General features: G+C 42.2%; 1 protein-coding gene across 1 annotated transcript in view; it reads left to right on the top strand.

Annotated features, from left to right (window-relative positions):
- DOPEY2 (dopey family member 2) overlaps nt 1–23,857 on the top strand; it is a 114,516-nt gene that overhangs the window by 54,300 nt on the left and 36,359 nt on the right. Inside the window, exons 11-19 of the mRNA XM_008575721.1 lie at nt 2,100–2,202; nt 3,022–3,213; nt 12,842–13,526; nt 14,566–14,837; nt 16,384–16,536; nt 17,245–17,345; nt 18,109–18,296; nt 20,992–22,621; nt 23,340–23,451. Of these exons, the coding sequence (XP_008573943.1) occupies nt 2,100–2,202; nt 3,022–3,213; nt 12,842–13,526; nt 14,566–14,837; nt 16,384–16,536; nt 17,245–17,345; nt 18,109–18,296; nt 20,992–22,621; nt 23,340–23,451 (3,436 nt within the window). The remainder of the gene's footprint in view (nt 1–2,099; nt 2,203–3,021; nt 3,214–12,841; nt 13,527–14,565; nt 14,838–16,383; nt 16,537–17,244; nt 17,346–18,108; nt 18,297–20,991; nt 22,622–23,339; nt 23,452–23,857) is intronic.

The raw sequence follows: 23,857 nt of genomic DNA, 5'->3' as shown, positions 1-23,857 counted from the left end.
GTCTGGCATTGCACAGCAAATCAGTGAGTGGTAGCTGAGATTGGAATCCAGCAGCGCTAGCCTTGGGTCTGACTTCCCAGCCACTGCTGCTGCGTCCCCTGCCTCGCCTTGCACCAGGCCCGCATGGATTTAACATCCATGATGAGTAAATTAATTGTCATTGGATCCACAGGTGACAGCGAGGCCATGCTTTGGTTAGCTTGTAGTTTTTCTTTTTTTTCCATTGTACAAGTTTATGGGGTATAGTTTGTTGTTTCAATACATGTATATATTGTATAATGATCTAATCAGAATAGTTAGTATATCTGTCACCTAAACATTTATCATTTCTTTGTAGCTATAACATTCAACATCCTTTTTTCTGGCTGTCTTGAAATATACAATATAATATTACTAGCTATTGGCCCCCAAGGGCACCAGAACTGATTCTTCCTATCTAACTGTAACTTTGTAACTTCGTACCAGTCTACCAACCTTTCCCAACCTCCCTTCCCCTCCATTTCCCTGCCTCTGGTAACCACTGTTCTATTCTCTGTTTCTCTTTTTTTCTCTTTATTTTTCTTAATTGACCCATGATAATTATATATATATAAATATGTATTCCATAAGGAGTACAATATAATATTTGGGTACATTCATACTATGTGCAATGATTATAATATCACCTCAAATATTTGTCACTTCTTTGTGTTAGGAACGTTCAACATCATCTTGACTGGCTATTCAAAGATACACTGGTTATTTCTGGGCCGGCCTGTGGCTCACTTGGGAGAGTGCAGTGCTGATAAAACAAGGCCACGGGTTTGGATCCCTATAAAGGGATGGCCGGTTAGCTCACTTGGAAGAGCGTGGTGCTGACAACACCAAGTCAAGGATTAAGATCCCCTTACCAGTCATCTTTTAAAAAAAAAAAAAAAAAGATACACTGGTTATTTCTCAAAAGAATAAAAAACACAATGTTGCTACCCAGATGGAGCTAACTCCCCACGTTCCCAACATTTTCCTCCTTTCATCCCAGAGTTTATCACTGTCTTGAAATTAGTGTCTGTCTTTCCCATGATGTTATGTGCTCTTATAAAAAGTGTGTATCTATAGATGGTATAGTCTATTATGTCTGTTAAAGTTTTATGTAAATGACATCAAGTTGTATAACTTTCTTGCAATGTGCTGTTTTGGAGGGTTAACAGTCCTTTGGGAGATGCACTGTAACATATACATCCAGTTCATTCATCTGAAGAATAATAGTCCCTTGTTTGAATAAACCAGTTTCAATCTTGTTCTTGTTGTGAATAGTACTATGGTGAGCATCTTGGTCCTGTCTCTTCATGCACATATGCACAGATTCTTTAGAGTAGACCCCTAGGAGTCCAATGGCTAGGATGCAGTTCTTCATAGGCATTCTCCTAAGATGCTCTCGAAGAGACCTAAGTGCTAATTTACAAGGAAGGAAATTAACTCAGCTTGAGTTGTACCATGATAGCCAGGTTACTCTGCTTTGAGAACCAATATATACTTTTTAATGTACCTGTTTATCTAATTGCCTGCTTGTTTGAAAAGAAGTGTTGAATTTCAGTATGAGATAAGCAGCTAACAATAGAGTTGAGCTGTGGAGTTAGACTTCTCTATCGAAGCTGAAGAATTCTTTGCAACTCAAGGGCCGATGAACTCATGGGTGTTACATGGGGAGGGGGTTTCAGGTTGTTCCTACAGTGAAGTAAACAGCTTTTTGGCCTGTGTTGCTCTCTAGCCCAGTTCATTTGCTTGGAATGTGCCTGTGGTTGGGGATTGGGCTCCTAGGCTTGTACCTGTTGACTGCGTTCCAGTCTGCATGGGTGTGGCATCCCACGTGGACATGGTACCACCCACACTTGAATTGATGGAGTCCAAGTCATAGTGAACCCGTTTTGGAGACAGATTCAAAATGCATATTGGCACTTCTCTATGTCCAATAGTTATATTCACCAAAGCTTAGCTGGAACTATGTAACCTATCTTTTATTATCTTTACAATAGAATAACTTTACTGGAAATCATAAGAAATGTTTGAAATTATTGTAGGAGAAAGAATTAATTTGTTTTTCTTGGCTGTGATTAATATAGACCAGTGAAGCAGAGTTATGCTGTCAGAAAAAGCATCAGCGCCCCCCCCACAGTCTCAGAGCTCTGCACCCTCCTCGTGTTCCTTCTGGACGTGATTCCCTTGGTAAGTACTTTGCTGTGAGGCAATGGCTCAATGCCTGCTGTCCTTTCCATTCTTATTAGTGTTGTCAGCCTGTTTTATAAACCTAAATTTACTGAAAAACGGTTTTACATAAATACACAACACAAAATAACGTTCATTTCGACATGGAAGATGTAGCTAGATGCAGTCTTTTTTTTTTTTGGTGGTTGGCTGGTATGGAGATCCAAACCTTTGACCTTGGTGTTATAACATTGCATCCTAACCAACTGAGCTAACCAGCCAGGCTTGCTAATCTCTTATATTTTTAAAGTCTTATTTAAAAGGGGTTATAACTTTTGGGTCAGTTGTAAGTAGGCTGAGCTGAAGTTATATAAGCCAGCCGATGAACTGGGTATCATCCCTGTACTACAGTTACTTAGGGGCGAAAGTGAATACATTTTCTGGTTAAAATTGTGCAGTTGACTAATTGTCTCAAAGGAAACTAATTTCCTTAATATAGGAATATATGTGGCAATTTTATTATTTCGTATTAGGATGGGTAAAGTCAGTTGAAAGGAGAAAGGGAATTTCCTTGATTTGTGAAGATCAAAAGGAAATATTATTTTGTCTTCTAATTTGGGAAGTAATGTAAAACTTGTGCTCTAAAAAATTATTTTTCTTTTTTTCCTTTTGGTGGCTGGCTGGGTCAGGGATCAGAACCCTTGGTCTTGGTGTTGTAACACCATACTCTAACCGATAAAAAATGAATTTTCTAAGATGCCATTTTGAGTTGAATTTTTTTTCTGGTTATAAACTAACCTTGTGTGAATTAAGCCCTTTTTTTTTTTCTTAATCTCACAGGAACTTTACTCTGAGGTACAAACCCAGTACCTCCCACAGGTGCTCAGCTGCCTAGTGCAGCCTCTTGCTGAGGATGTGGAGGCCTTAAGCTTACCTGAACTCACACATGCCCTGAAGACCTGTTTCAAGGTGCTCAGCAAAGTCCAAATGCCGCCTTCCTACCTAGACATGGAGTCCCCAAGTGGAAGCTCGGTATGTGCTCTGAGGAGTGAGACTCGTTCTCTGGGCCAAAAGCAGCTATGCCTTCCAGGGAGTAGTACGTAATTAGGGTTGGTAAGATAGGAAGAAAGATGAAAAGATACACAGGTAGTATGTCAAATATTCTTGTAAAATCTTCAGACGCTTTAAAAGGTTTTAGCGTAGCTCTTTACCGACTTCGCTTCCCCCACTCCGTGCTACATTAACTCCTGCTGCATACCTACAGTTAGTGGCTAGATATAGCCTATGTCAAATATTCTTGTAAAATCTTCAGACGCTTTAAAAGGTTTTAGCGTAGCTCTTTACCCACTTCGCTTCCCCCACTCCGTGCTACATAACTCCTGCTGCATACCTACAGTTAGTGGCTAGATATAGCCAGCTTTTCAGGCGTTTTTATATGTGTGTGTATGCGCGTGATTTTGGTTATTTAAAATGTAAGTGAGATTATACACTGGATTAATTTGCTCTTGCCACCATAACAAATAAACAACAGAAATTAATTTTCTTACTGTTCTGGAGGCCAGAATCCATTATCAAGACTGGTTCTTCCTGAGTGTGCTAGGGAAGAAGAATCTGTTCCATGCCACCTTCCTAACTTCTGCTGGTTTGCACCAATCTTTGGTGTTCCTTGATTTGTTGAAGCATCACGCCAGTCTCTGCCCTCGTTCACATGGTGTTCTCCCTGTGCGCATGTCTGTCTCTGTGTCTGAAATTCTCATTTTTATAAGTACACCAGACCTATTGGATTTGGTCCCACCCTAATGACCTCACCTTGAGTTGATCATCTGCAAAGATTCTATTTTCAAATATGGTCACGTTCAAGGGTATTGGAGGTTACGACTTTAGCATCTTTTAGGGGGACACAATTCAACCCATAACATATACTGTTCTCTGACTTGCTTTAGTTTTCATTCAGTGTTTGGGGACATCTTTGCATCATTCGGTGTACATAAAGATATCTTACTCTTTTTTTAACTTCTGCGTAAGAGTCTATGATATGGATTTATAATTTCTTCAGTTATTCCCCTGTTGATATAATCAAGGTTATTTCCAGTGTTTCGCTGTTCAAGTAGTGCTGCAGTCAGCATCCTACAACTTGTTCATGGGTGCCAGTGTCTCTGAAGGATAAATCCCCAGCAGTGGGGTCAGTCAAAAGGTACATGTACTCCTTATAAACTGTGAGAGATGTTGCTAAATTATCTTCCAAAAAGACCAGCAGTGATAGTCCCACAAACAGTTTGATGCCCATGTTCTTTATTTTTATTTTCTATTTCTTATTTAGAGATTTGGAAGTTTGCCCTTGAAGTCAGTTCAGTACAACGGCAGACAGGTGTATGAACATACTGAAAAGAGAGGCATTCTGAAAATTTGGAGGTTAAATGAGCTACCTGATAGGAACTGAGTCTCAGTTTACAGACTGATTACAGACTGTGACCTCAATATAGAAGTTAGCTAACAGCAGACTTCTCAACTGAAACCCTACAGACCAGAAGAAAGTAGAATGATATATTCGAAATACTAAAAGAAAAAAATTGCCAGCCAAGAATTCTTTACCCAGCAAGGCTTTCCAGAAATGAGGGAGAAAAACAGTATTTCCCAGACAAACAAAAGTTGTGGGAGTTCACCACCACACAACCAGCCCTGCAAGAAATTCTTAAGGGAGTCCTTCATCTGTAATCCGAATAGTGATGACCACTATCACAAATACAGAAGAAAGAGCAAAACCCACCATTAAAACAAAAATGCCAGTGAGAAAGAGAAAGAAGCTAAATCATGCCACTTTAAATTCCAACTAACATTGAAGAAGAGAAATAAAAGGGGAAATAATGATCAAAAGATATTTAAATCATTTAAACAAAAAGTATTTAAATGACAAGAATTAAATAGTACCTGTCGATAACTACCCTAAATGTGAGTGGATTAAACTCCCCATTCAAAAGACACAGACTGACTGATTGGATTAAAAAGCTAGACCCAAATATATGCTGTCTTCTCACCTATAGAGACACACACAGACAAAGAGTAAAGGGATGGAAAAAGATATACCATACAAATGGAAACCAGAAACAAGCAGTAGTAGCTATTCTTATATTGGACAAAATAGACTTTACACCAAAAAAACATAAAAAGAGACAAAGGCCACTATATAATGATAAAAGGATCTATCCAGCTAGAAGACATATGCACCCAATACTGGAGCACCCAGATATATAAAGCAAACTTTTTTTTTTTTTAATTTTATTTTGTCGATATACAATGTGGTTGATTATTGTGGCCCATTACCGAAACCTCCCTCCCTCCTCCCTATCCCCCCTCCCACCCAACAATTAAAGCAAACATTTTTAGACCTAAGGAAAGAAAGAGGCCCTAATACATTAATAGTGGGTGATCTGAACGCCTCTCTCTTAGTATGGGACAGATCTTCCAGGCAACAAATCAACAAAGAGAGACAGGACTTAATCTGAACCTTAGAGCAACTGGACCTGGCAGATGCATACAGAACATTTCATCCAACAACTAAAGAATATACTTTCTTCTCATCAGCTCATGGAACATTCTCCAGGATAGACCACAGATTAGGCCACAAATCTAGTCTCAGCATATTTTAAAAAATTGAAATCATTCCTAGTATCTTTTCAGACCACAATGGACTAAAACTGGAAATTAATAATGAACAAAATTCTGGAATCTATACAAATAAATGGAAACTAAGCAATAGGTTCCTGAATGACCTATGGGTCCAAGAAGAAATTAAACAGGAAATCAAAAAATTTCTTGGAACTAATGAAAATAAGGATACATCATACCAAAACCTGTGGGATACTGCAAAAGCAGTACTAAGAGGCAAATTTATTGCAGTAAATGCTTACATCAAAAGAATGGAAAGCCGGCCCCATGGCGTACTCAGGAGAGTGCGGCGCTGGGAGCTCAGCGACGCTCCCTCCGCGGGTTCGGATCCTATATAGGAATGGCCAGTGCGCTCACTGGCTGAGCGCGGTGCGGGCGACACCACACCAAGGGTTGCGATCCCCTTACCGGTCATGAAAAAGACAAAAAAAAAAAAAAAAAAAGAATGGAAAGACTTCAAATAAATGACCTAACACTACGCCTCAGAGAACTTGAAAAACAACAACAATCCAATCCTAAAGGTAGTAGAAAGAATAATTAAGATCAGAGTAGAACTAAATAAAATAGAATCCCAAAAACAATATAGAAAAGCTCAACAAAACAAAAAGTTGGTCTTTAGAGAAGGTAAATAAAATAGACAAACTGATGGACTTTGGATGTGTTGTCCCTTTCAAAACTCATATGGAAATTTGATCCCCAATGTTGCAGTGTGGGAAGCTGATTGAGTCATGGGGGCAGATCCCTCATGAATGAATTAATGCGCTCCCTGGAGGAGGAGGGATAAATGAGTGAGTTTATCCTGCAAGAGCTGACTGTTTAAAAGATCCTGGCACCTCCCCTCTTTCTCTCACTTCCTCTGTCTTGCTTGTTCTTGCCATGTGATCTGCTTGTACCTGCTGGCTGCCTGCCACTTTCCACCACGAGTAGAAGCAGCCTGAGGCCCATGCTAGATGCAGCCGTCCCAGAATCGTAAGCCAAATAAACCTCTTTCCTTTATAAATTACCCAGTCTCAGGTATTTCTGTTATAGCAACACAAAATGGACTGATACAGGAAATTGGTACCAAGGAGTGGGATTTGCTATACAGATACCTGAAAATGTCGATGCAGCTTTGGAACTGGGTATTAGACAAAGATTGGAGGAGTTTGGAGGACTTAGAAGAAGAGAAAAAGATGAGGGAAAGTTTGGAAGATTTTAGAGATTGGTTAAATTGTTGTGACCAGAATGTTGATAGAAATGTGGACAGTGAAGACCATGTGGATGATGAGGTCTCAGATAGAAATGAGGAACTTATTGGGAATTGGACAAAAGATTACCCTTGCTACACCATAGCAAGGAACTTGGCTGCATTGTGTCCATGCTCTTGGACTTTGTGGAATATGGAACTTACAAGTTGTGAGCCACAGCATTTGGCTAAAGAAATTTCTAAGCAGCAAAGCATTAAGGAAGCTGCATGGTTACTTTTAACAGCTTATTCTGAGTTGTGGTGGCAAAGGCATGATGTAAAGCCAGGATTTAAAAGGGAAGCAGAGCATAAAGATTTGAAAAATTTGTAGCCTGGCCATGTAGTAGAGAAGCTGAGAGCAGGAGAAAAATACAAGAGTGAAGCAGATAAACTGTTTGCTAAAGGCATTATTTTGGCAGTGAGGTAGCCAGATGCTAAAAACCAGGACAATGGGGAAAAAAAGCCCTAAAGGCATTTCAGAAGTCTGGAACAGCACCCCACCCATCACAGGCCCTGAGACGTAGAAGGACTGAGTTGTCCCAGAGGACAAACGTGGGACGCAGCTGCCCTCGGGAACCTGCTCCCAGTGTTCCAGCTGCTCCGGCTGGAGTGGCCCCAAGTGTGGTTCACACAGCATGTCTGGAGAGTAGAAGACTGAAACCCTGGTGGTGTCCACGTTGTATTAAGTCTGCAGGCTGGCAGGACATGAGAGCACTGGAGGCATGGCAGCCTCCACCCGGATTCCAGAGGAAGTATGGAAAAGCCTGGGAGCCCAGGCAGAGACCTGCCACAGGGGCGGTGCTGCCACAGAGACCATCTACTAGAGCAATGCTGAGCAGGAAAGTGGGGTCAGAGCCCCCACAGAGAGCCTCCACCAGGGAAATGTCTAGTAGAGCCAAGGCAGCAGGGCTGCCACCAGGACCCCAGAACTCCGGGGCCACTGGTAACATCCAATGCAGGCCTGGAAAAGCCACAGGCAGCAATGCAGCCCACTGGGCTGCACCTGACAGAGCTGTGGGAGTGAGGCTGCCTGAGGCTTTGGGAGCCCAGATGCCCAATTGTGCCCGGGATGCAAGACTTGGAGCCAACGAAGACTGTTTTGGAGCTTTAAGATTTAATGTCTGTCCTGCCGGGTTTCAGACTTGTTTGTGACCTGTTTCTCCTTTCTTCTGATCTATTTCTCCCTTTTGGAATGGGAATGTGTATCCATTGTCTGTTCCACCATTGTATCTTGGCAATAGACAAATTTGGTTTTTATTTTTATAGGTTCAGAGCTGGAAGGACTTTTGCTTTTGGTCTCAGATGAGACTTTGGACTTTGTATTTTTAAGTTGGTGCTGATACAAGTTAAGACTTTGGGGACTGTTGGGATGGAATAATTGTATTTTGTATGTGAGAGGGAAATGAGTTTTGGGCACCCAGGGGCAGAATGATGGAGTTTGGATGTGTTGTCCCTTCCAAAACTCATGGAAATTTGATCCCCAATGTGGCAGTGTTGGAAACTGATTGCATCATGGGGGCGGATTCTTCATGGATGGATTAATGCTCTCTCTGGGGAATGGGGGATAAATGAGTGAGTTCTCACTCTGTTAGTACCCATGAGAACTGATTGTTTAAAAGACCCAGGCACCTCCTCTCTCTCTCTCTTTCTTCCTCTATTGCTTGCTCTTGCCATGTGATCTGCTTGTACCTTCTGGCTGCCTGCCACTTCATACCATGAGTAGAAGCAGCCTGAGGCCCGTGCCAGATGCAGCTGTCCCAGAATCATAAGCCAAATAAACCTCCTTCCTTTATAAATTGCCCACTCTCAGGTATTTCTGTTATAGCACACAAAATGGACTAATACACAAACCATTAGCTAAGTTAATTAAAAAAAAGAGAGAGAAGACCAAAATAACAAGAATCAGAAATGAAATGGGAGATATTACAACCAATACCACAGAAATACGAAGAATCATTAGAAACCATTACAAACAACTGTGTGACAACAAATATGAAAACCTGGAAGATATGGATAAGTTTCTAGACACATATAAACTACCCAGACTGAACCAAGAAGAGATAGAAAACCTGAACAGACTAATAACAAGCAACGAGATTGAAGCAATAATCAACAATCTTCCAACAAAGAAAATCTAGGTCCGGATAGCTTTATAGCTAAATTCTGTCAAACTTTTAAAGAGGTATTCATACCTATTCTCCTCAAACAATTCCAAGAAATTGAAACAGAAGCTACTCTCCCAAACTTATTCATACCAAAACCAGGTAAAGACACAACAAAAAAAGAAAATTACAGGCCAATATGCTTAATGAATGTAGATGCAAAAATATTCAGCAAAATATTAGTAATCAGAATACAGGAACACATTTAAAAAATTATACACCATGATCAAATGGGATTCATCCCAGGGATGCAAAGGTGGTTCAACATACAATAGTCAATAAATGTGATATATCACATCAACAAACTCAAGGACAAAAACCATATGATTATCTCAATAGATGCTGAGAAAGCATATGACAAAATTCAATATCCCTTCATGATAAAGACAGTCAACAAATTAGGTATAGAAAGAAAGTATCTCAGCACAATAAACGCTATCTATGACAAGCCAACTGCCAGTATCATTCTCATTGGGGAAAAACTGAGGGCTTTTCCCTTAGGAACAGAAACAAGACAATGCCCACTCTCACCACTTCTATTTAACATAGTACTGGAGATTCTAGCCAGAGCAATCAGGCAAGAGAAAGAAAGGGCATCCAGATTGGAAAAGATGAGGTAAAACTTGTCCCTATTTGCAGATAACATGATTCTATATAGAGAAAAACCTAAAGACTCTATCACAAAACTCCTAGAGCTGGTTAATAGTTTCAGTAATGTTGCAGGATACGAAATAAATGTGCCCAAATCAGTTCCATTTATATACTCAAATAATGAACTAATAGAGAGATTAAGTAAGCCAGCCCATTTACAATAGTCATGAAAAAAATAAAATACCTAGGAATTAATTTAACCAAGGAGGTGAAAGATCTCTACAATGAGAACTACAAACCACTACTGAAAGAAATTAAAGAAGACACAAAAAGATGGAAAGATATTCCATGCTCTTGGATTGGAAGAATTAACATTGGGAAAATGTCTATACTACCCAAAGTGATTTACAGATTCAGTGCAATCCCCATCAAAATACCAATGACGTTCTTCACAGAAATGGAAAAAACAATCTTAACATTCATATGGAACAACAGAAGACCCTGAATAGCCAAAGCAATCCTGGGCAAAAAAAAATGAAGCCAGAGGCATAACACTACCTGACTTCAAATTATACTACAAAGCTATAGTAACCAAAACAGCTTGGTACTGGCATAAAAATAGACACTCAGACCAGTGGAGCAGAAATGAGAACCCAGAAATCACCCCTCAGGCTTACAGCCATCTGATATTGGACAAAGGCAACAAAAATCTATATTTGGGAAAAGACTACCTCTTCAAAAAGTGGTGCTGGGAAAATTGGATATCAGTATGCAGAAGAATGAAACTAGATATGTACCTCTCACCATACAATAGAATCAACTCAAAATGGATTAAAGACTTAAGTATAAGACCTGAGACTGTAAAATTACTAAGGGAAAATATTAGTGAAACACTTCAAGAACTAGGTCTGGACACAGAGCCTAAAAGCAAAGCAACAAAAGAAAAAATAAGCAAATGGGAGTATGTCAAACTAAAAAGCTTCTGCACAGCAAAGGAAACAATCAACAGAGTGAAACAACAACCTACAGAGTGGGATAAAATTTTTGTTAACTATGCAACTGACAAGGGATTAATATCCATAATATACAAGGAACTCAAGCAATTACACAGTAAAAAAAAAAAAACAACCAAATAACCAAATTTAAAAAGGGGCAAAGGAGCTGAACAGACATTTTTCAAAGGAGGACATACAAATGACCAACAAGTATGTGAAAAAATGCTCGACATCACTAGTCCTCAGGGAAATCCAAATTAAAACCACATTGAGATATCACCCCACCCCAGTTAGACTGGCTGTAAATAAAAGATAGTGAATAACAGTTGCTGGCGAGGGTACGGAGAGAAGGGAGTGCTCCTGCACTGTTGGTGGGACTGTAAATTAGTACAACCACTGTGGAAAACAGCATGGAGGGCCGGCCCCGTGGCTCACTCGGGAGAGTGTGGCACTGGTAGCACCGAGGCCACAGGTTTGGATCCTATATAGGGATGGCCGGTGTGCTCACTGGCTGAGCATGGTGTGGACCACACTGTACCGAGGGTTGCAGCCCCCTTACCGGTCAGAAAAAAAAAAAAAGAAAAAAAGAAAAGAAAACAGCATGGAGGTTTCTCAAACAACTACAGATAGATCTTCCATACGATCCAGCAATCCCATTTCTGGGTATATACCCAGAGGAATGGAAATCATCACGTCGAAGGGATATCTGCACTGCCATGTTCATCACAGTGCTGTTTACAATAGCCAAGATATGGAACCAACCTAAATGTCCATCGATGGATGATTGGATAAGGAAAGTGTGGTTTATATACACCATGAAATAGTACTATGCCATAAAAAAGAATGAAATTTTCCCATTTGGTACAACATGGATGAGCCTGGAGAAACTTATGTTGAGTGAAATAAGCAAAGCACAGAGAGATAATTACCGCATGTACCCTCTTGTAAGTGGGAGCTGAGAGAGAAAGAAAAAAGGAAAGAAAGACCATAGTGGTGTGTTGGACTTGCAGACAGAGAGAGCATACCTAGAGATACAAGTGGAGGGGGGAAAAGGGGGAGAGAGAAGGAGGTTGGGGATAATTGGGTGGGGGATACGGGGTATAATCACAATTTGTGGTAATGGGCATGCTACCAGTATGGATCTGGCTTTCACATCTAGGGCACAAGGGTGGACAGTCAGCTGTGTATCTCATGAATGTTCATAACCAATGAAAAAAAAAAGCTAGCGCTCTCTCTCTCTTTTTTTTTTCCCTAGATTTTCTAGCTAGTTGGAAAAACTATCCTGAAAATGATTTAAGATATAAAGCTTATGCATGTATAATCTGCAAATATGAATAACAGTATGCTTCACCAATCACATACTACCTTCTCATTCTTCCTTGGAGAACACAATGGGTTCACTACTAAAGAGTTTCAAATTTATTATACTACCTAAGTAACAGCATAGGCAAAGAGAAAAGGCTGCTGCATTGAAGGTTGAAGTGTCATCACTTTGGAAAAGCCACCGTGTGTGTGTGTGCGGGCACACACATGTATGTATATATGTGTGTGTGTATACCTGTACATGTGTATACGTGTATGTATCTATATGTATTTTTAGAGCAGGCTCTTTGTTCTAGCTTTCTTCTCCTATTTTATTTATTCATGCCTTTAGTTTACCCTCAGCTCACTTCCCTCATTTATATTTTTAATTTGTCAAAAACAATTTTTAAACAACTTTTTTGAACACTGAAGAATCTAAATAAATAAGACAAAGCAGACTCAAAAGCCAGCCTACCCATAGAGCATGTTGGTACATCATCAGCTTCCTCTTTGGGCCTCACTACCCCCCTCCTTCCCCTTCTTTGGGCACCTTCTTGATTTTATTTTTTATACACTTTACACAAGGATTCTCTTGGTGCAGAGACTTACAACTCTGAAAAACAGGTCTGAAATGCACTCATCATGTGCCTGATTCAGCTGATACATGAATCCCTTGGTCTTAAGAGATAAACAGTATATAAGTTTTTCTATTTTTGCAGAGTCCAGTAAAAGGTGAAAATGGTGAAATAATTTTGGAAACAAAAGCAGTGATTCCAGGTGATGAAGACACTTCGTTCCCCACCCTGAAATCTGAGGACAGTGGGATTGGGCTCAGTGCCTCGTCGCCAGAGCTCTCTGAGCACCTGAGGTTTCCTCGCATTTCTCCGGAAAGAGACGACGTTTGGAAGAAAGGTGGGAGTATGCAGAGGACGTTTCTTTGCATCCAGGAGCTAATTGCAAACTTTGCCAGCAAGAACATTTTTGGAGCACAGCTAGCAGCGTCTGGAGAAGAAAGCAAGTCCAGAGAGCCCACAGGGAAGGAGGACAAGGGTGGGACCCAGAGTCTGGTGGCTGATGACTGCAGCAGGAAGAACTCCTGGGAGGCCAAGCCCATCACTGTGCCCCAGTTTAAGCAGATGCTTTCAGATTTGTTCACAGCACGAGGGTCTCCATTTAAGACAAAAAGTTTGGAGTCACCATCCTCTTTGCCCAGCAGCCCCAGCAGCAAAAAGGGGGGAGAATGGGATGTTGACCAGGTAGTCATTGACCTGGGAGGCTCCAGGGAGGACTGCAGGGAAGCCTTTGCTGCCTCCTGCCACCTGCTACTGGACTGTGCCACCTTCCCAGTCTACCTGTCCGAGGAAGAGACAGAGCAGCTCTGTGAAACGCTCTTCCAGCTTCCAGGTGAGAGAGCAGCCCCACTACAGTAGTCTGGCATTACTGAGACAATTGGTATTTATAGACTAGCTAAAATTGTGTCAATTGACCAGGTAGTCATTGACCTGGGAGGCTCCAGGGAGGACTGCAGGGAAGCCTTTGCTGCCGCCTGCCACCTGCTACTGGACTGTGCCACCTTCCCAGTCTACCTGTCTGAGGAAGAGACAGAGCAGCTCTGTGAAACGCTCTTCCAGCTTCCAGGTGAGAGAACAGCCCCACTACAGTAGTCTGGCATTACTGAGACAATTGGTATTTATAGACTAGCTAAAATTGTGTCAACCAAGAAGGGACTATTGACTGCATTTGTTTCTTGCCTTATTTTGTAATTAGTTATGTATGTTTTTGTATCTCACTACATGGCAAGTTGATACGGGCTGGATCTGTATTTTTAAACCTTGGGTGTCCACCATAGCCCATCAGAATGTCCGCCATAGCCCATCAGAAGACCTAGAACGTAAAAAGGTGCTTAATAATAGTAAATAGACTATTTAATGAGACATGTTGGTTTGCTATGGCTGCTGTAACAGAGTGACTTACACAACAGAAATTTATTGTCTTGTAGTTTTGGAGGCCAGAAGTCCAAAATCAAGGTGTCAACAGGGCTGTGCTCCCTCTGAGACTCCAGGTAGAGTCCTTCCTGGCTTCTCCCAGCTTCTAGAGGTTGCCAGCAGTCCTCAGTGTCCCTTGGCTTTTGCAGCTACATCAGACCAGTCTCTGCCTCTGTTGTCATGTGGCCTTCTCCCTGTGTGTCTCTCTTCATATAGCATTTCCTCTTATGAGGACACCAGTCCTATTAGATTAGAGCCCACCCTAGTGACCTCATCATTTGATTACATCTGCAAAGACCCTATTTCCAAATAAGTGTCCCCACCAGAAGGTTAGCACATTGATGTCCAGGTGACTCACTCAAGTAACTTCCCAGATTGAGGGTGCTGTAGAATCTGCAAGTTGGGGAACCATTCTCATATGACTTTCTTTTTGTCCTTTCTGGCTGGCTTCCATTCAGGAACCAGTGATTCCAGTTTTCCATCTTGGCTGAAATCCCTCATGACCATTTGCTGCTGTGTGACTGACTGCTACCTCCAGAACGTGGCCATCTCCACTCTGCTGGAAGTGATAAACCATTCCCAGTCCCTAGCACTTGTCATTGAAGACAAGATGAAACGCTATAAAAGCTCTGGGCACAACCCATTTTTTGGCAAGCTACAGATGGTAACAGTTCCTCCCGTTGCTCCTGGGATATTGAAAGTCATTTCAGAGAAAACAGACTTCTATCAGGTATTTCCCACTGGGAAGAGGGTGGGTGAGACCCTCTTCTCAGGCTATTTACTTAAAATCATCCCTAAGATGTGGTTGATGATTGTAATAAGGAATATGGGCGCTCCAGTTGGGTTTCTTGAGACCTGAGACCGCCTTGTCCATCTCCGTATCCCAGGCTCCTGGCACAATTTCTGGCCCTGCAGTGGATACTCAGTAAACATTTGTGTTCAGTTTTAGACTAACTGGACTTCACATGTAAGGATTGTATTGTACGATTACCTAAATATTAAGAGAAAAGAATGTGCCCTATTTTGCAAGATGAAAAAAGCTTTGAGGTTTTTTTAGCCTCAGGAAAATTTAGTACTTGTCAAATTTAAGAAAGAGCATTACTGAAGATGTGAGCAGGTGTTGTCCATCTTTCTGGGGGACAAAGAAAATAGTTCAAACTTATATATTGTAGGGCTCATTTAATTGCAAGAATCTGAAAGCTAATCAAACTAGCTAAAATAGTGACTATTTTCCAGTATAGTATTTTAATTTCTTTAATGATTTTTTCAGTATAATTTTTGAGTTATTTTCGTAGTGGTCGTTCTAAGGCTTGCCATATACATCTTATCCAAATCTGCTTCCAGTGAGAATTAAGAGAATTAAACTGCTCCTGTATGGCTCTAGTCCTCGTCCCTTTTTGTGCTAGTATAGTTATGCAGATTACATCTGTGTATGTTACAAACCCAGCAATGCATAATTATTATCCTATATAGTTTTTAATTATTTATTAGTTATTTTTAAAAAGCTGGGAGAAGAAAGGAAAACAAACATAGGGTTTGTTTTATTATCCTTATGTATCATTTCTGCTTCTCCTTGTTTGTTGATTGGAATTAGCATCTGATATCATTTCCTTACTCCAGTGCACCCTTTCTCCTACCCACCTTGTTAGTGCTGTTCTGTCAAATATATTTCTACATATTATAGGCCCAGTGATACATTATGTACCTATTGTTTTACACTTTTTGGTGTTGGGGGGGGGTGCTGGCTGGTAAGGGGATCCAAACCCTTGACTTTGGTGTTGTCAGTACACTGTTTTTTAAATCAGTTGAAAGAAGACAGGAGAAGAAATGTGCATTTATACTGTCTTTTTATAATTATATAATTACTGTTAACGGTGCTCTTTGTGTTTTATATAGATTTGGATAACTGTCTGGAGTCAAGCCTGCACAGGGTGTGGCTTGGTCTGTGCTTGTCTAAAGACAGGTTCAACCACTCAGGTCTAGTTTCCAATTGATTCCCTTTCTGGGAGTAATGATAAGAGGTCTGGGCAAGAGCCACAGTGTTCTTAGCTGGTCAGAAACATCCAAGTTTAACCTGCAACATTACCTGTTGCCTGGATGACTGCTGTTGGGTTTTTTGCTTTGTTTTACTTGTTGGTGATGTGTCTCTGGGTATGGAGGGTTCTCACATGGTGAATACAGGTGAAAGCCAGTAAGGTAGGGCTGGGGTTGGACTGATGTGAGGAGGAAATGCATCCCGTGTTGACGTGGTCTCCACCTGCTTTTCTTTGTCCCAGAGGGTGGCTCGTGTGCTATGGAATCAGCTGAACAAGGAGACCCGGGAGCATCACATCACCTGTGTGGAATTGTTCTACCGGCTGCATTGCCTAGCCCCGACGGCCAACATCTGCGAGGACATCATCTGTCATGCCCTCCTGGACCCTGACAAGGTGAGTCTTTTCCACCTGTAGCCTCCATCCCGCAGCAACCTGGCTGCTGCCTTGCTTTACATGCAGATGTATATACATGCAATTGAAGTCTTTCATCCTGATTAATGAGCAGAGGTGTTATAGAATTTCAGTACCAGAAGGCCTCTGGGAGCCCGAGCCATCTCCTTCAGAGTCTTAAAAATATGGTTTGTATCAATATTAGGGCTCACCAGGGGAATCTGCCAAACTCCCTGTAAGTACATTAAGGTCTTCTAGAGCTATTGGCAAGATAGGTAATTGTAGAGAATTCATTGTCCCTTTAAAAAACTAATTGAGAACTTATTGTCCCTGGCTGTCCTATGCAGTCAAGAGTGTATCCTTGCTCTTTAAGATACACAGCCCTGATACTTGCAAGGGACATGAGGAATCCATGTTCTTTTTTGTTTTCATGAGGCCACAAGCCTCAGGTATTACCCTAGACATAGAGTAATGCCAAATCTTGAATGTGCAGTTTATGAAACATGTGTCTGTATTAAAGTGAGTGAGGAAAGAGGAGGCAGGTTTCCCTTTCTTCTGTTCAAGTCAAACACATGAAGATACAGAGTCTTTGCTGTGGTTGCCATCAGTTCTGAGATTGCTCATCTGTTATTTAAATGGGGTTCATTGTGACTGAAAATGGCATTCAGTTATGAGACCACGTTCCTCACTTCCGTTTATTACCTAATCAAGGGAACAAGATTGGAAGCTTTGTTTAGATTTTCTGTGATCTGGCACCTGACGAGAGAGATCCAAGGCAGTCGAGTGACGTCTCACAATCGCTCCTTTGACAGGTGAGGCGGTTGTCTTTGTCATTTATCCTTAGCACAAAAGGAAGCTGTGCAGAGGTTCCTGCTGAGCACGTTGGGCTGGGGAGGGAGAGATGTGCAAAATTGGAAACACAAGCCCTGCACATGACTCCTGTGGGACACAGCAAAGGGTCCCATGATCCCCTAATTGAATTTAGGCCAGAAACATGTGAATACACGTTAGAACTATTCTTAATTTGGTCAGAGAGTGAGGAAGCCCAGTATGCCTCAGGATCACCTGTGGAGCTTTTACAATGTGCCCTCACAAGGGGGCTTGCCAGGGATGTGCGGGTGGTCTAGACATTGATGGGGGTGGTGGCCGCACTGGGTATATATATGCTCGTCACATCATTGACTACATGTTCAAGATGGGAATTTTATTGCAGGTACATTATACTACACATTGTTTTTTCCAAGTGCCCTACCATGTCTCAGAAACTCTAGGGGTGAGGCCAGGCATGCAGCCTTAGAGATATACCTGCTGATTCTGATGCCCAGGGCCCATTCCCAGCACTAATGTAACCCATTTGGAGTGAGGTCCAGGCATTGGGGTTTTAAAAGCTCCTCATGGTGATTCTAATGGTTGAGAACCCCTTGTCCTCATCTTCTAGGGTCTGTAAGCCCAGCTTGGGTGGGTGAAGCTCCCTGGGGCATCCGTGTTGATCGACACTATATGCACAGTGTCTGCCACCGTGCCTGGTGCACAGGGTGGCTGAGCATGGACTCAGTGGTTCGGTTTCCCCCACAGGTCCTTGTTCGTGGTGCTGGACAGCCTGGCATGCCCGGATGGTGCCATCGGAGCAGCGGCCCAAGGCTGGCTGGTGCGCGCATTGTCCCTCGGGGATGTGGCACGCATCCTTGAACCCATGCTCCTGCTACTGCTCCAGCCCAAAACTCAGAGAACCTCCATCCACTGCCTCAAGCAGAACTCAGCTGGTGAGCAGCCTGCACAGGGTCCCTGGGTACACGAGGAGGAAAAGGCAGACTGGATCTCACTGCCCCTTGTCACGGTTAAGGGACTTAGTCCCACTTGATGGTGGTGCTAGATTCAGACAATGTAAAAGTAAAATGTAAACTCGTGAAGACTGAAAATTTAAGGATCAGAGGAACTAGCACATAGAACTAGGCAGTAGGTTTGTTGTTTTCACTGAAAAACCAATTGTTTTATTATTTTAAGAAAAAGGAAAATTTTGGAATACTCAAGACATTATTATTAACTATGCTCACCATGCAGTGTAGTAGATCACTAAAACGTATTCCTCCCGTCTGATTGAACCTGTGCTTCTTTTGACCAACGTTTCCTCTCTCCCCAGCCTCTGGTAACCACCATTCTGCTCTCTACTTTTGTGAGCGGATTTTAAATGTTCTTGCCACAAAAAGATAAGTGAGGTGAGGGATATTTTTATTAGCTTGATTTGATAATTCCACAATGTATGCAATATCAAAACATCACATCGTACCTCATAGATGAATACAATTATTATTTCTCTATTAAATTTTTTTTTAAAAAATTCAATAACCCATGCTCCAAAATAAATAGGTGATTCTGGATTTCTCACTAGACAAAATAATTCAGTGTGTCTAAGGTATGAGGAGAGAATAACAGAACATCTATCCAAATATCTCCAAAGCTGACACCTTCACTTTGAAGAGAAGGGTTGGAGTTGGATGTCTGGTGTGAAGTTGTTTGCTTTGGGTTTGCTAGGCTAGCACTTGTACTCACATCCACTGCCTAACTGTGGGGATGGGGTAGTTTAGGTGGCCCCCAGGTATGACTGCACATGTTGAAATTTGCATGTAATCTGGTCAGTTATAGTTTATCTATAAAAATAACTTTTATTTGTGAACCTTTAAGTGTAAGGTAAGTGGTTTCTTTTCTGTCTGCTCTCTAGGTTCTTTCTGACTATGAAATCCTATGAATCAAATGATCAGGAATGCAGAAAATTGAACCTTTTAGTTCAGAGAACTTCCAGAGGCATCTTTAACACAAGTTTAAAAGAATGTAGGTAGGAACGAAGAAAAAAAAGAAAAACGAAATAAACCTGATGAGTCCATTAAACTTGATTTTAATACCTTATGCATTTTATGAATTAACTTTACTTCCTACAATAGTTGTATTTTATGACTTTGCAGTTTTCTAAGGATGGTTTACAAGCTTCGAGTGCGTTTGTTTAGCTCACTGGGTTGTAAATATTGTTATGTTCTTCTCAGTTTTATCCTACGGGGAAAAGCAGCTCCCCACCTAAATGAGCAGAGATGTGTGAAATGGCTTCCTCTCTGTACATGGCTCGTGGCCTAAACCTGTAACCCCTAGTTTTCCTTTGGGAGGGAAAGCTGGCTGCCTTCTCAAAGAGGAGACTTTTTATTATTCTACATTATGAGAAAGTAAAACTTAAAGAAGTATAAACTAAGCACCTTCTTAAAGATTTGGCTACCATTCATGGCAGCTGAATTTTTTAGTATTCATTTGTCTGTTTTCAGAAGAAAGTTCTAACTCCACAGTTCAGTGGGTTTTTTAAAAGTCTCCCAGCTCTGCCCTGCTGCTTCCTCTAATCTGTCTAATGCCGACCGCAGCACTGGTCTGCTACCTCCTAATATGAGAGAACATCTTTGTTCTGCTGTTTTCTTTCCCTGGAAGGAACCAGAAGTGTACTGCTTACCCCCACTCTACTGCTGTAATCCTGTAGAAATCTATTTCTTAAGTATTATTTTACACTTCAAACAGCTTGATGTCTTATATCATATTCTTCCTTTTTTCCTGATTTTGCTTAATGTTCATGGCACAGATTTGAAAGCTGCATGTTAAAAATGTTTGGGAATACCAAACACTCAGCTTTCACTTCTTTTTAAAGAGACTTGAATATTCAAAAACATTGTGTATTTTTCTGATTATAGAAGTACTAACATGCTTATTTTAAAAATTGGAATAATAAGGAAGTAAAAACATAAGTGGAAGTCCTTATAATGCCAGTCGATAGAGCTAGGTACTATTAATGGTCTGGCAGATAGTCTTCCAGACTTTTTCATAGCTGTGTATTATACTCTCCCCTAATTGCGCTCATTCTATATGTACTGTTCTTTGGCTTAACTTTTTCTTTAACTTAATATATCCTGCACGGTGCTGTATGTCAGCACATATAAATGTATCTTTTTAAAACCCGAACAGTAGTTCATTGCTTGCCTGTACCTGATGCGTCAGCCCCTCTCTGTGGATCTTCAGTTTGCTTCCCAGTTTGTCTTTTACATGTGACATCTCTCAGTGAATACCCTGTTCCTCAGAGCTTTGGAAACCTGCTAACATTTCTGTAGGATACATTTCTTGGAAAGAATTCCTGGGACAAAATCATATGTATTTTTTTAAATTGCCCTCCTGAAAAAGTTTTGATACTTAAATTTTCTATGACAACGTAATTAAACTATCCTATGCCTTGAACATTCTAAAAAACCTTTTTCCCCCCCCTTTGTCTACCTTTTGTCCATAATGTAATCTAGACTCTGGCTGTGTAGTTTCACGTGGGAATTTTATTAAAATTGATCTTTCTGTCTGGCTTTAAGACAAAGATCACGCTAGAGCTACTTTATCATAACTAACCCTTCTGTCCTAAAGTCATTTGTCATTTGTAATTTTCAGAGGACTTGCATCGTTGGTTTAACAGGAAGAAAAGCTCTTTCAAAGAAGTATGTGGAGGGCCTGAGCTTCGGGAAGGTGGCTCTGAAGAACACCTGCCTCTGAGCCAGTTCACCACGGTTGACCGTGAAGCCATTTGGGCCGAAGTGGAGAAGGAGCCAGAGAAGTGCCCGCCGATAAGCGAGCTGAGCGAGGAGGAGCTGCCCTACTATGTGAACCTTCCAGATAGGACAGCCCATGGCGCCCCAGACAGTAGCGAGCACACCGAGTCTGCAGACACCAGCCCCGGCCACACAGACAGTGAGAATACATCCTCCTTTTCCTCCCCGTCCCACGACCTGCAGGGGCTGAGCAGTGACGAGAACTGTTGTGCACCCATCCCCATGGGGGGCAGGGCACACCCCAAGCGCTCCGCCCTGCTGGTAGCCTCGCAGTCGGAGAGCTTTAGGTCCAATGCCAAGTTAAGCCTGGTGCGTGTGGACTCGGACAAGACCCAGGCTTCAGAGTCATTTTCCAGTGATGAGGAGGCTGACTTGGAGCTGCAGGCCCTCACCACGTCCAGGCTGCTGAAGCAGCAGAGGGAGAGGCAGGAGTCAATCGAGGCCTTGTTCAAGCACATCCTGCTCTATCTGCAGCCCTATGACTCGCGGCGGGTCCTTTACGCCTTCTCGGTGCTGGAGGCCGTGCTCAAAACCAACCCTAAGGAGTTTATTGAGGCCGTGTCCAGGACCAGCATGGACACCAGCTCCACTGCACACCTCAACCTCATCTCCAATCTCCTTGCCCGCCACCAGGAGGCCCTCATTGGCCAGAGCTTCTACGGAAAACTCCAGACTCAGTCCCCCAACGTGTGCCCCCACTCTCTGCTGATCGAGCTCGTCACCTACCTTTGCCTGAGTTTTCTACGCTCCTACTACCCTTGTTATTTAAAGATCTCCCACCGAGACATACTCGGAAACCGGGATGTACAGGTCAAAAGTGTTGAGGTTTTGATTAGAATAATGACGCAGTTGGTGTCAGTGGCCAAGTCTTCTGACGGGAGGAGCATGGAGTTCATCAATAGCTTACTCCAGAGGTGCAAAGTGCAGGAGTTTGTGCTGCTCTCACTGTCAGCATCCATGTACACGAGCCAGAAGCGCTATGGGCTGGCCGCTGCTGGCCCGGGAAGGGCCCCACAGGAGGACATCCTCTTTGAGGAGAGTCTCATCCATCTGGGTCAGGACCAGATCTGGAGTGAGCACCCACTGCAGATCGAGCTGCTCAAGCTCCTGCAGGTGCTGATTGTCCTGGAGCATCACCTGGGTCAGGTCCAAGAGGAGGCCGAAAACCAGCCAGACCTGTCCCGGGAGTGGCAGAGGGCCCTGAACTTCCAGCAGGCCATCAGCGCCACACAGTATGTGCAGCCCCATCCCCTCACCTCCCAGGGCCTGCTGGTCTCTGCCGTGGTGAGAGGCCTGCAGCCCGCCTATGGATATGGCATGCACCCGGCCTGGGTGAGCTTGGTCACGCATTCCTTGCCATACTTCGGAAAGTCCCTGGGCTGGACAGTGACCCCTTTCATTGTCCAGATTTGCAAAAACTTGGATGAGCTGGTCAAGCAGTATGAAAGCGAATCTGTGAAGCTCTCCATCAGGTATATTGAACTCTTTGAGGCATCATTACTGCTTTAATGACAGTTCTGCTGATGAATGGCTCTTTTGCCATGGATGCCGGTTGAAGGATAATTTCAACCTCATTAGAAGCTAGTTTATTTAGCAATGTCAAGAGGGTTAACAAGGAACTAAACATTCCAACTCTTTGTTTAATTTCATAGGGCAAGTCAGTTACTCTCCATTATTTTTGCAAAACAGAAATAAAAACATGAATCATCTTCACAGAGATTCTAAGACCTGAAACCATTTTTGCAAAGTGACTCTTTGGAATGTAAAATAGCAGAAACGGGCTGGCCCGGTGGCACACTGGAGAGTGCGCCGCTTGGGAGTGCGGCGGCGCTCCCGCCGAGGGTTCGGATCCCATGTGGAGACCGGTTCCCGCTCACTGGCGGAGCACGGTGCGGGCCCAACACCGAGGGTTGCAATCCCGTTGCCGGTCCCCGGTACGGGCGCGACACCAAGGGTTGCGATCCCATTACCGGTCAGTAAAAAAGACAAAAAAGGGAAAAATAAATAAATACATAAATAAAATAGCAGAAAAGATGCCTATTATTACTATAACAATGATATTTCATTATGAGAGCCTCAGTTCAAGATAGTGATATATGTCTGGTTTCTATGTTTATATGTAGGATTAAAAACCTTTATGACCTCATTCTTAAAAGTTCTCAAAACTAGTTTTTTGTTTCCCCACCAAAGCACAACCTCCAAGAGGGAAAACATTTCTCCGGATTATCCACTCACTCTTCTGGAAGGTCTGATGACCATTAGTCATTTTTGTCTTTTGGAACAACCCAACCAAAACAAAAAGGTAAGTTATTTTCTCCTGAGTTTCAAGCAGTTTTCATATATTATTTTGTCTTCATTGGGTTATGACTGTTTCAAATAAGTAATGTATCTATGTAGTTTATGCAAATGTATGCAGATTGGTGTGTGAGTTATGCAAATGTGTATGCAAATATATGTATATAAGTGACGCAAATGTGGTTTTGTTCCTACTGGCAATCACAGTGGATTCCTTCAGTCCTTTGCCCATTGCTCCATCAGCAATCATATGGGATAAAGTATAAATCTACTTGATGATTTTAGGCTTATATTCATCTTTTCCGTCTGTTACTCATTGTCATGAAATCTGAGTTGGAAGACATGGTAGCTATTGGTTGCTCTACCGTGTCTGGGATTAAATTTTAGAATACATCTAATGCTTTGGTTGAGCG

The sequence above is a fragment of the Galeopterus variegatus genome, unplaced genomic scaffold (assembly GCF_000696425.1).
Source record: "Galeopterus variegatus unplaced genomic scaffold, G_variegatus-3.0.2 Scaffold1226, whole genome shotgun sequence".
Lineage (NCBI taxonomy): Eukaryota > Metazoa > Chordata > Mammalia > Dermoptera > Cynocephalidae > Galeopterus > Galeopterus variegatus.
Note: the sequence above shows the minus strand (reverse complement) of the source record. Positions and strands in the feature narration are given on the sequence as shown.